Source organism: Bidens hawaiensis, unplaced genomic scaffold (assembly GCF_021521415.1).
Source record: "Bidens hawaiensis isolate Kalapana, Puna unplaced genomic scaffold, B.hawaiensis_p1.1 tig00001920_1, whole genome shotgun sequence".
Taxonomy (NCBI): domain Eukaryota; kingdom Viridiplantae; phylum Streptophyta; class Magnoliopsida; order Asterales; family Asteraceae; genus Bidens; species Bidens hawaiensis.
Window position 1 is genome coordinate 3,262,004 of NW_027491107.1, and position 13,643 is coordinate 3,275,646.

General features: G+C 37.0%; 1 protein-coding gene across 1 annotated transcript; it reads right to left on the reverse strand.

The window, feature by feature from the left end:
* Positions 1-1,758: 1,758 nt before the first annotated feature.
* Positions 1,759-2,274, reverse strand: LOC143599150 (uncharacterized). The gene has a single exon (XM_077077179.1). The coding sequence runs from the start codon at positions 2,272-2,274 to the stop codon at positions 1,759-1,761; it is 516 nt and encodes a 171-aa protein (XP_076933294.1).
* Positions 2,275-13,643: the final 11,369 nt, after the last annotated feature.

Here is a 13,643-nt window from a genome sequence, read left to right on the forward strand (position 1 = left end):
TCCCATTTCCACTGAGGGATCTCTGGTTGTTGCAGTAGACCAGGCGGTCTTCTATGTTCAGATTTCACTTTGGAACATGTTAGGCACTTGCTGACATACACAGCTATGTCTCTTTTCAAGTTAGGCCACCAATAATATTCTTGGAGATCTTTATACATCTTGGTTGATCCTGGGTGGATCGAATATCCAGACTTATGCGCTTCGTCTAGAACAAGATTACGCAGATTTCCATAGAGTGGTACCCAAACTCGATCAAGTAGATATAGTGTTCCATCAGACTTTGAGACAAATTCATTTTCAAGTCCTCGCAATTTCTCAAACCTTACATTTTGCGGTTTCAAAGCTTCACGCTGTGCATCACGAATTCGAGTAGTAAGACTCGTTTGAATCGTCAATCCTAATGCACGAACACGCAGAGGCTTTTCTCTTTCCTTTCGACTCAACGCATCAGCCACAACATTCGCTTTACCCTTGTGGTAACGAATCTCACAGTCGTAATCATTGAGTAATTCTACCCATCGACGTTGCCTCATATTTAGCTCCTTCTGATCAAAGATATGCTGGAGACTCTTGTGATCTGTAAATATTGTACATTTGGTTCCATACAGATAATGCCTCCAAATCTTATGAGCAAACACAACAGCGCCCAATTCCAAATCATGCGTCGCGTAGTTCTTTTCATGCACCTTGAGTTGTCTGGACGCGTATGCTATCACCTTGTCTTGTTGCATAAGCACACAGCCAAGACCTAAGCGAGACGCATCACAATATACTACAAATCCATTGGTACCTTCTGGTAAGGACAAGATTGGTGCACTACAGAACTTTTGTTTAAGCAATTGGAAGGCTCCTTCTTGTTGTTCTGTCCACTCATATTTCTTGTCTTTTTGGGTTAATTGGGTTAAGGGTTGGGCTATAGAAGAAAAATTTTCAGTGAATCTACGATTGTAGCCAGCCAATCCTAAAAATTGTCGCACTCCAGTGGGTGATTTTGGTGTCTCCCAATTCTGAATTGCTTCAATTTTTGTTAGATCAACTAGGATACCATTCTCATTGATTACATGCCCTAAAAAGTGGACTTCTCGAAGCCAGAAATCGCACTTGGAAAATTTGGCATATAACTTCTCTTCTTTTAGCAATTCTAGAGATGTTCTTTCTTGGTTCGTGAGTAGATAAGTATGTCATCGATGAATACTATCACGAATTTATCCAAGTATGGCTTACAAACTCTGTTCATAAGATCAATGAACACAGCCGGTGCATTCGTTTGGCCAAAAGGCATGACCAGGAATTCATAATGGCCATAACGAGTTCTGAAAGCGGTTTTAGGAACATCCTCTTCTGCAACACGTAACTGATGATACCCGGACCGCAAGTCGATTTTTGAGTAATAGCTTGATCCTTGCAACTGATCAAACAAATCATCAATTCTCGGTAGTGGGTACCGATTCTTAAGAGTAAGTTTGTTCAGTTCTCTGTAATTGATACACATTCGAAAAGAACCGTCCTTTTTCACAAATAATACTGGAGCTCCCCAAGGTGAGAAACTTGGTCTTATGAATCCTTTGTCTAGTAATTCCTGAAGCTGATTAGATAACTCCTGCATTTCCGATGGTGCTAATCTGTACGGAGATCGAGCTATCGGAGCAGCATCTTGAACCAGATCGATTCAGAATTCGACTTGACGCTGAGGAGGTAATCCAGGCAAGTCTTCAGGGAAAACTTCTGGAAAATCCCGTACTACAGGAATATCCTCTATCATTCGCTCTTTAGCCTTGTATCGACTACATTGACAAGAAAAACGGGACATCCTTTCCTTAACATTTTGCGAGTCTTTGTGATACTAGAGAGTTTTAACTCGGTGTTACTCTGGTCACCTTGAATACTCAGAAATTGACCGGTTGGGGTTGGTAAACGAACTAGCTTTTCGGAGCATATGATTTCAGCACCATTTTTGGATAACCAATCCATTCCTACTACTATATCAAAACTGCCTAACTCTACTGGTAAAAGATCGATTGGAAACCTATTGTGTTCAAACAGAATATTGCAGTTTCGGACAATTTTACTGGTTTCAATTAGCTTTCCGTTGGCTAATTCTATTGAGTAATTATTGTCTAACTTGCTTGGTTCAATACCGAGAAGGGGTTCAAATTGGTCAGAAACAAAGTTTAAATCTGCTCCAGTGTCAAATAGTACATAAGCATAATGATTATTAACGAGAAACGTACCGGTGACTACGGATGAGTCTTTCCGGGCCTTTTTCGCGTTCATCTCGAATGCCTTGCTCTTAGCATTTTGTACCTTGAGTTTGGGGCAATCATTTCTGAAATGCCCGATGACACCGCATTCGAAACATTCGAAAGTTCGGTTTCCTGAACCGGACTGGAAGTCCCTACAGTACTGAGTCTGGTTTCCAAATCGATTGCACTTCAGACATTTCCAACATTCCCCATAATGACTCTTTCCACACCTGTTACAAATGGATCCTTGTCCTGATCCTCTTGCGTTTGCTGCAACATTCTTCGTGCTCCTTGGTTTCGCTTGAACTGTCCTCCCGAGTCACCATTCCACTTTCGTTTGAGTTCTCCGGTTTTCTGATTTTCGGTAACTGTTTTTCGTTCAGGTTCGGCGGTAGTCGCTTTCTTACCGAAGTCTTTCAGAGTTCCCATACGAATTGCATTATCAGTTAAAGATTTTGCCAGCTCTCGGGCTGACTGGATAGTGGTTGGTTTGGAGGAGGTAACCAATCCTCGGATCTCGGGAGCTAAGCCCCAAATGTACCTCTCGATTCTTGCATATTCAGGCGTAACCAGTCGGGGTACTAGACGTGCCAAAGCGTTGAATCGGGAAGTATATCCTCCAATGTCAGCACCTTCCATCTTTAACTGCCAGAATTCGTATTCAATTTTCTGAAGTTCGTTTCGGGGACAGTACTCCTTTAACAACATTTCTTTTAGTTCTTCCCAGGTTAGACGGTAAGCGGCATTTTCTCCAAGATTTTGAATTATGGAGTTCCACCACTCGAGTGCCTCATCACGGAATGAGCACACTCCGTATTTTATCCGTTCGAGAGGAGTGCAATCACTGATTTTCATTACAGACTCCATTTTCTCGATCCACCGGATAATTTCCAAAGGTCCTTCGGCACCGGTAAATTCTTTCGGTCCGCAACCTTGGAAAATTTTGTATGAGCACCCGCGTACCGTGCTACCTGAGGGGTTTTCGTTTAGATTTTCGGTTCTAGGTGTTTCTCCATTCGAAGTATTAGTTGTATTTAGGGGGTTTTGGCTTGCGTTGTGATTAGCCTCATGTTGCTCGAGTGTCGTATTTACATGTTGAGCGATTAGCTGAGCTAACTCGTCTTGAGAGGAAGGTAATCCGGTTGATTGATTATTAGTGGATCGTCTTGTTTTTGGCGCCATGTTCTTTTTAGAAAAATATAATTTTGGTTAGTTTTGGAAAAATGATATTTTTCTAAGTTGTAAAGAATCAAATAGCATCATTAATAGTACAACATAAATATAATCATCAAATAGTGGGATTTTATAATGTACCAAAATACCAAAAATTAGGTGTACTTACCTACACCTTGATCACCCACCTTAATTTCTAGTTCTTACCACAACCACACAAAAATAACAACATGTTCCAAGGTTAAGTTACATCACCACTACCATAACAAACATATTACCCAAAACGCCCTACTACATCTAGTGAAGGCTCATCAAATAGCCTAAGCATGGCTCTATCATCTCATTCTTCATCTCAAGAACTCCTACCCTGGCTTTTGTCATCAGTCCCTGGTTCTTCAGTTCGTTCACAAACTGGTGCATCGCATCACGAGTTTGGTCATCAAGACCCTGTTTATGCTCGATAGCATGCACACGGTTCACCATGTTATGAACGATGTTCTCGTAGGCTGAGAACTTGGCAAGAAGAACCATAAGTAGCTCGTGATCAGAGGGTTCCTCGACCACAGGCTCCGGTGCGGGATGCGGTGGTGAAGAGGGTGGGATCACAGCTAATGGGAGTGCAATGACAGGGGCCGATGCATCACGGGTTGCCCTGGTCCTTCTTCGAGTGTACACCTTCAAGGGTGTAGCTCTCGAATTAGACCCGGCATCTCCTGATGCAACTACCGGACGCCACTCTACCGGTGATAGTGGAGTACCACTGCTACTAGAGTCGGAATCAGACACGATCACCACAGAGTTCGTCATCTGAATAAACATATCAATTTAAGTTAGTAATAATCAATTATATATATATCCTTGTTACCATTTCGTTTCGAGAGGCGGGAAAGGAGCGCGTGTTTGAACATACCGTTATAGTTTAGAAAACTTTATATTTTCTAATTCTCTATAACTATTGGCTCTGGTACCAACTTCTATCACACCCCGAAAACCTTAACTTAACACAGCGGAAGTCTTAACTTTAATTCGTCGGGTCATGACAGACGCCGATAGTCAACAATAATAAACAATTAATAATAAAAGCATCATCTTTTATTATAAGAAATATTTTACAGCATCAGAGTTTATTACACGTGCTAATGCACGGTTTACAACACATCACTTTTGTTCAAACATCCCATGCTCTCGTTTCCATACCATCTCGAAACCTTCACTTTCCTACAAAGCATATTTAAATAATTTTTGGGTCAACACGAATGTTGGTGAGTTATTCCTGAGAAGAAAAACTTATCATATAAACATAAACAATTTATATATAAACAACACATGAATATAATGGTGTACGGCAATTATACTCCCAATTAAAGACCGATCAAACACGGTACACACAATAACGAAACCCGCATTTTACCTTTAAGCACAAAAAGCGTTAGTTGTAGACTAGCTACGAATACAACGCGTGTCTGACTACCAATTTGATAACTCGAAACGTACCATACTCAAAATATTCCCACTTTTAACCCAACGCGAATGGAAGTGGGGGGCGTCACCCCGATAGATCTACCAACATTTCTGTGCCCACCGTCCGGTTAACAGTTATTTAACCAAATTGATTCATCCCACAATAACGACAATTTGTAGTATAATGCGTTTTCAAACATATATATATAAATACGAATATAGATATACAATATGCTTTTCGGAGGAAGAACTCACCTTTGATTTCGGGTTTTCGAATAAACGCTCGTTCCTATATTAGTACACGTTCGTTAAATATATATATTCTTATTCTAAAAATCCACACAAGCATATAACACATAAAGTTTACTACTTATAATCTTATAATTCTATACTTTAAAATATAAACAAGTAATAATCAACTAATAACTGTTTTATTTAATAATTTAATTTAATTATTAAAATATATAAAATTTATTACCTTTATTTGCTGGTGTGTTTTGGAAAAATTCAAGTTGTCATTTTATTTAAAATTTTGACTCTATTATAATCGGTTTTGTCGGTTTTGCCGGTTTCGTCGGTTTTGAGCTTAAAAACGAACCGGTTGCCCTTTTTACGAAACTTTTAGTTTTAAATTATCTAAAACACTTTTTATATGGTTTTTAGTCAAGTTTTATTGGTTTTTCAATAAAAATGTTTTGGTTTTTATTTTATTGCCAATTTCTTAAAAATGCCAATTTTTAACGTTTTCGTGTCGGTTTTCGCGACACGAACCGTGTTGGTTTAAGTTTTGCTATTCTTGACTTTTCTTATACTTTAACTTATGTTAAATATAAGAATATTATGACTTTAGGATCTGTTTTAATTCAGTTCCAAAACCTCATGTCGGTTCACCTTAAAAGTCGAATTTTCCGACCGTTAAAGTCACCGACAAGCTATTTAAGTCACAATGTCAAAACCAAACCCTTTGGTACAGCAAATATACACATAATAACAAATAATATATCATCATATACATGTTTGATTATCTAGCATCAAGTATGCACATAAAACAAATTTTTAACTACACATGTTCAAGCCTTAGCTTAAGTTTTCAACTATACAATATACATGTTATTTCTTCAATCTCTACAAGGTGTTTATGTACCAAAATTTCCAGATCTTACTAATCCATAGTAACATCTTATTTCATCCCATAATTATCCTTTAACAAACACATTCTTGATTTCTTTAACAATAAAGTTTCTATTATTAGTAAGTAGCAATTTTTCATAACCTTATTATCATACTAACAATCTTTACAATGGAGTTTACTAAAGTAATCCTAACCACAAGTCTTTAATCATCCACACAAGACTATGTTCACTTATCAAATCATTTTGCAAAACATCTTGTACAATTTATAAAGTTTCCTTTATTAGTAAGTTTAACACCAACTCTTGTTTATCTAAGTTATTATGTTTCATGCATCCTAGTACTTCTAGTAGATTTCATTCCTTTCCATATGTCCCATTCAATCACTTAGTTTGTCATTTTCAATCCATATAAAACAAGTATGAGTTTTATGATAAAAATCAAATTTTTTATTACTTGCATGTGTAAGTGACTTTCCATCAAAGTCAAATCCCTACACTTTTGTCAACCCTTTTCCAAGATTCTTTCAACACCATTATTATTATTACTTACAACTTTTTCAAGTAATCAAGTATGTGGGTTTTCAAAATTACCTTTCTTCTTTAACCATTTTACCATTTAACAACTTATAACTTCAATCAAATGCCAAAATCAAAACCCATGGTTCTAATGAGTGTTTTTATCCATAATCCATTTCCAATCTTTTGACCATTTTCACATTTACTTCCAATATTAAAACAATACTTAAACTCATTTGTTAAACAAACTCAAGTAACATCCATATGGACAATCTATACAAGCTTAAATGCAACCATATCAAGTCCTATAATCAACAAAACCCATCTTATGCATTCCTATATAAACTCACGGCCACATACATACATGCATATATCCATATCATGCTTGCATGTATACTACCAAACATACTAGAATCAAACCTTAAACATCAAATAACAACTAGTATACACAAATCTTTGAAGTGGGTTACCTTGGGTTTCGGATTTGGTGCCTATGGAGGTGATAATGTGACCTTGGGTTGGCTATAATCCTTCCTTTGGCTTCCTACTTCTTGTAATATGCTTAAACCTCCACCAAATACCTCCTAATCAATTGTTGTGTGTGTAAAAGTTTGAAAATGTGAGATGGTAGGAAGGTGATGGGGTGGCCGGTTATATAAAAGGAGGAAGAGAGGGGTTTAGGGTAGTGAGTTGGATGGTAGAGTGTGCATGTGTCCATATTGAAGCTTCTAGGTAATCATTGCATAACTACATGTGTGTTTCTTATTGGTGGGTTTGGGAGGTGGGGTTGGATTGTGTGTGTGTGTGGAGGCCGAGAGAGATGGGAGAGGGAGAGGGAGAGGTGATTTGAATTATGGCATGTGCTAATAACTAGGTATTAATGTTTAACGTATCTCGTAATTTATCTAGCCAAACGACTTCCGTTTCTAATAATTTTTATCAGACTTTGAGCGAAATTAGATTACAGTCAATGTCTGCCTAAAAGCATAATTTTCTGAAAAACTTAATGTCGGGCCCTTACGGTGTCCTCTACTAGCTTTCGGTTACTTATTTTCTAATTTTCGCGATTCGAATCTTCTAAAATTAAGTTTATACACTATCTCTAATATCCTAACATAAAATTTTATTTTTCGAGGTCATCTTGACACGTTTATGAATTTATCCGTTTTGAGATATTACCCGGTGTCAATCTGTACAGTGTCAGCTACACGACAAAATTGAACTTTTTCGGGTTCCATATATTAATATTCAACTAAAATCAAAAACTTTGGCTAAAAATATTATTCCTATATATTTACCTTACTAATTAATACACGATTTCGGTTAATATAATTACCAGATTAGTCTAATTTTTTGCGGTTGTCACAGTGGGTACAGTAGCGTGGCATGGTGGAGATGCAACTGATGGGTGGCGATTGAGTCAGGGCCGTCTCATCATCCTCGGAGGCCTAAAACTAACAAAAATGTTGAGGCCTTTTTATATTCTTTTCCTTATGCATATAGCGCTAGATAGTATACATGAATTATTTAGAATATGAATGATAGGCCCTGGATTGAGTGACATGGTGCTTGATGTGGTATGTTTGTTGTGTGGCGGTGAAGTGATGGAGTGGGAAAATAAAGAGACTAGGGGTGGCCTAGGGTGAGTTTTATTTTTCATTTTAGCTACTTTTATTATCTATATATTAATTTTTGTTGGGTTAACTACAAAAATAGTTCTTTTAAGTGTAAAAACACTAAAATACTCTCATGTGTAGTTCGAATGAGATGACTTAATTGAAAAAATTAACATATATTACTGTAAAGGACTAAAACTGAGGAATATATCCATATAAATGATAAAGTGTAATAGTCATTTTCAAAAAGATCTCATTCCATAATTTCGGTAATTCAAGGACAAAAATTATAATTTTCTCTCAAAAGAGAATGCGAACAACCAGGAGGATTTACAATAAATAGCTTTGAACTTCGACCACTTTGATTGGCAGGCTCGTGAAAAGATCGAAAAGTAACCAATGAAAATTCTTGAACAGCTCAGATTGTAGTTTATTTATCTTAGTTTCACTAGTTTCTTTGATATATAATTATGTTAGGATTATGTTAGGATTGGGGGAGAGGGGTGTCACGCATTGACCGACGACGGATTATACATAGGGGCGTAACGTTGATTGTTTATTGCACGTAAACACTATTATAATGGAAATGTTTGTTCAAATTATTTCATAAAATGCCACACGATACATCGAATTGAAATAAAAGCAAAAATAACATGGCAAACATTATGTAAGGTTTCGGTCCCGGTGCCCTACTTTAGCGTTGGATTTACTCATAACAAAGTTGTAAATATCAGAGTGAATAAAAACTCTCGCGGAAACATTAAACTTCAACCATATATTACAAAATCATTCAAATCTTTTTATAACAATCAAACTCTTTTCTTAAAACATAATATAAAAGTCATTTTTAAACATCATAACATTCTTCTTAACATGTTAGTGTAACATCCTAGGAAAATCCTACATCGGCAATGGACAAAAGAGATCCTTGATTCATAAGTAAATGCCCTGCGTCTTAAATCACTAACGTGCTTTGGGCTTAATGGTAGTGGACCAGAGAAGAACTCCACAGTTAAGCGTGCTTAGCTGAAAGTAGTAGTAGGATGGGTGACCTCCTGGGAAGTCTTCACCTGGACAGCCAAAAACAAATCCGTGAGCTCTTCGTGAGCAAAGCGAACAACATTGGTGGTGCGAGAGGCCTGATATTACAAGTGGTATCAAAGCCACTCTTGTGTCGTTCGGGATGGTGGGGCTAACCTCATCAGAGACGGTGAGTCCCCGAGGGTGTCATGAGGTACACCTTAGGCAAATCCCACATCCTAGATGGGAAGGTGGGGCAAACCTCATCGAGGATGATGAGTCCAAAGGGGGGTGTTTGTAACATCCTAAGCAAATCCCACATCGGCTGTGGATAAAAGAGATCCTTGGTTCATAAGTAAATGCTATGCCTCTTAAATCACCAACGCGTTTTGGGCTTAATTGTAGTGCACGAGAGGAGAGCTCCACAGTTAAGTGTGCCCAGCTGGAAGTAGTAGCAGGATGGTGACCTTCTGGGAAGTCTCCACATGGGCAGCCAAAAGTAGTAGTAGGATGGGTGCTTAGCTTAAAGTAGTAGTAGGATGGGTGACCTCCTGGGAAGTCTCCACCTGGACAGCCAAAAACAATTTCGTGAGCTCTTCGTGGGCAAAGCGGACAATATTGGTGATGCGAGAGGCCTGATGTTACAAGTGGTATCAAAGCCACTCTTGTGTCGTTCGGGATGGTGGGGCTAACCTCATCAGAGACGGTGAGTCCCCGAGAGTGTCATGAGGTACACCTTAGGCAAATCCCACATCCTAGATGGGAAGGTGGGGGAAACTTCATCGAGGATGATGACTCCAAAGGGGGGTGTTTGTAGCATCCTAAGCAAATCCCACATCGGCTGTGGATAAAAGAGATCCTTGGTTCATAAGTAAATGCTCTGCCTCTTAAATCACCAACGCATTTTGGGATTAATTGTAGTGCACGAGAGGAGAGCTCCACAGTTAAGTGTGCCCAGCTGGAAGTAGTAGCAGGATGGTGACCTTCTGGAAGTCTCCACATGGGCAGCCAAAAACAAATCCGTGAGCTCTTCGTGGGCAAAGCGGACAATATTGGTGGTGCGAGAGGATAGGTGTTACAGTTAGCCTCTTCAGTCCAATGTCATGTGACTCCCACAAGCTATCTGCATTAGCCTATTTACCTGCATGCATACTAAAAGTCAGTTACGCTAAGTGAGTTCTTGTTAATCAGGCAACATACAATACATTTACACGTATATGTATCCGAAGACACATATTGTATACTTAACTTGCCTTTCATTCATACACACGTACATTCGTACTTCATTAGTTTCATACTTTCATACTTTCCTTCTTTCTTGCTTTATTTTAATAATACGTATATAATCATTTCTAAGTTTTAAAAAACATTTTGCCCTACTTCCCCGAGTATTATTAGGGCTCGGTTCCCATTTTGTCTCGGATAGTATTAGTGTCTGGTTCCCTTCTGCCTCGGATATTTTTAGGGTCTGGATCCCTTAAGCATCGGATAGCCTTACAGCCATACATATTCCTTGAATATTATTAGGGTTCGGTTCCCTTATGCATCGAATAACCATACAACCATACAATAGATATAAAAACATTCATATATACCTACTAATATACCTCTATTTCTTTCTACATTCATTCATTATTTCAATATCAATCATAAACATTCATATAGAATGAACTTACTGCTTAATGGAAGTGTATTAACTAAGCACATAGGAGTATGCACACAGCCCCGAAAAAGATAATAAGGAAAGGGCTAGAAACTCATACGTGTCTTGTTTTTTTCTGAGTTAACGATAATACCCCGCATTAGTTGTGCACGGCTATCTGTGTAATAATCTTAAGTATTAATTAACTACTTCTAACTATATCATTTCTAGGTTAGTGGAACCCCTAGTTAACAGGGGTCCGGGGGCAGCGCCCCAGGAAGCCCCTAGCTGGGGTTAAGCCAATCGAATAGAGTTTTCAAATCATTCTAATCTAGTTTTGAAACCATTCAAATCGAGTTTTGAAACCATTCAAATCGAGTTCCAATTCGATTCGATTCATTTCAATTCGATTTGATTCTTTTTAGTTCGATTTGACTCTTTTTCCAAACGAATAGAGTTTCTCCATAAACTGATTTAAACATGGTTTTTCGTGTATTTCCTTCCTAATCACCTCTTGACATCCTGTTATGCCCGTTTTAGTGATAAAACAAGTTTCGGGCCATAACAACTTTATTTTCTCATTCTAATACGTTCCAAACGTCACTCGTTTGTCCTGTTTCATTCCAAAGATCTTGTTTACATTCAAGTTTACATTTTTCTTACATGATAATCGACCTCAAAAACTTAACCTTTACATCTAAAACGTACATTTTATGATTCCGGTTTCGTTCGGATCTGGACCAACACGTTATCTTAGACAGATTTCTTGTTGTTTGATGAAGCTCGAAAACGAAATCCAACCTTTCTTTAGCTTGGATCTAGGTCTGAAATGATGAGAGTGTGTGCTTTTGAGTGTGTATGGAAGCTAGGTTGGTGGAATGATGGTTTTAGGGTTCTAAGTAGGTTTAAGGGTGTTTATATACCCCTAAGCCCATGGACCTAAGGCCATCACCATCCCTTATTCCATCTTTTGTTGTTCAAGCATACACTCTATTATTTTATTTAACTTAACTAAATAGTAAGACATCATTATGTAAACGAAATTCTTTTATTTATTATTATCAAAAGTAGGACGTTACACATTAAATCTGTTTATTATAAAAAATTCAAAAGGATGTGATCTTCAATCTTGAGCAATCTAATCAACCAAGCGTACAAATAGCATTCAAATAAATTGTAGTTGGTGACTAACCATAAGTTTTTGATAAATATATTTGTAAACAAATATATAGAGGAGATATATTTTGAGAACCTGATAAGTTGTAACAACTTTAAAAACTCAATATGAACCACATAAAATTTAAATGATGTATAGAATATGTGGTTGAGAATAAATCTGATTAAAATGAATTAGGAGAGAGAATAAAGATATGTGATGATTACACTAGTGTAAACGTTAGTTACACCTATGTAAAAAGTCAATTCGGTGTGTATACATGTAACCTACATATTACATATATGTAAAAAAAATTCAAAAAACAATTGTTACTTTAAGTTCTTTCGAGTTCTTAAAACTCAGCTCAAAGTGATTCTCAAAAAATAAATCAACTATATATATACTATAAAAATACAAGAAACATGTCAAAGGTGAAAAATCCATACATATATAAAATGCAAAAAGTATATGAACCCGTTCTCCTTGGACAGGTGTATAATCATACACGAGTTTGAGATAAATCCTTGAGATTGAGATATTGGGCAAATAAGCACATAATGACATAACATATAGCATGCATATTTCACACAATAACATGAGGTTGAATTGTAATAAGTAAACGAAATAAAACTTTTGAATTTTTATATGAGCACATGATACACCCCAAAACTTATAAAAGATAAAATAATATCACAATTATTCAAATGGTCATCAAGTTCAAATGAGAGTGAGAGATGAGCAAAGTGAGATAAGCAAGTGGTTCGACACGACCAACTAGCCTAGATAAAATAAAGTGCTAGATTCAATGTAGGCTAAAAAGGAGTTACTATGGATTCTCTAAGGTTTAGTTCATGATTTGGGTGTTTTTGATAAAAAAATTAATAAAATAAAAGTTAGTTATGTGATTAATGTAACACCCTGGCTTTAAGTGGAATGTGATGGGGCGGTACGTACATATTACACATAAGCTCGTAACTCTAGTAAACTGCACAGGTCAATAGGTCATACCCAAAAAGAAAATAATTCTCAGTTTATTTATTATTTTATTAAAGTATCATAAACAAATTGTCATATTAACCGCGATTGGCGATATATTGATCCACTTTAAACCCAGTCACCAACCCGTCGAGCCCCCGATCGTATTTAGCATTAAGTTTTAAGTAATCATTAGTAAACCAATCACACTCAAGAATAGCAGCTCAGCTTAACCATATCTCAAACATAAAGAGCTAGCTAGGCTAGAGTTAATGCCAAATGGTTCGGAAAATCACCGTAAGCAATTGACTCTTTAATGGTAAAAAGAAAGTGCACTAGATGAAATTATGAATGATTGGTCTTGTGATGGTCATACGAGATGATTTCTAGATATTATTGGACTTTTTCCTATATAAACCTAAAATTTTATTTATCGACTAAGAACTTTTAAGCTCCAATAGCGTAAACTCTCAGTCCTGTCTAATATGGACAACTTTGGCCTCTTTTGCTATTTTTGGATGCTTTTTGCATCTTTTATTTATACTTTCTCTCTTTTTTTAATAATACTCTAAATATATAACTAATTCTAAGCTCATGAAATGATGGACTTTTGGCAGGGCGCCACCACTCAATTTATTTTCATAAAACGAGTGATGTGCTAGATTTTAAGTGCACCCAATTCTCACCACATCAAAGTAAAAAAATTAT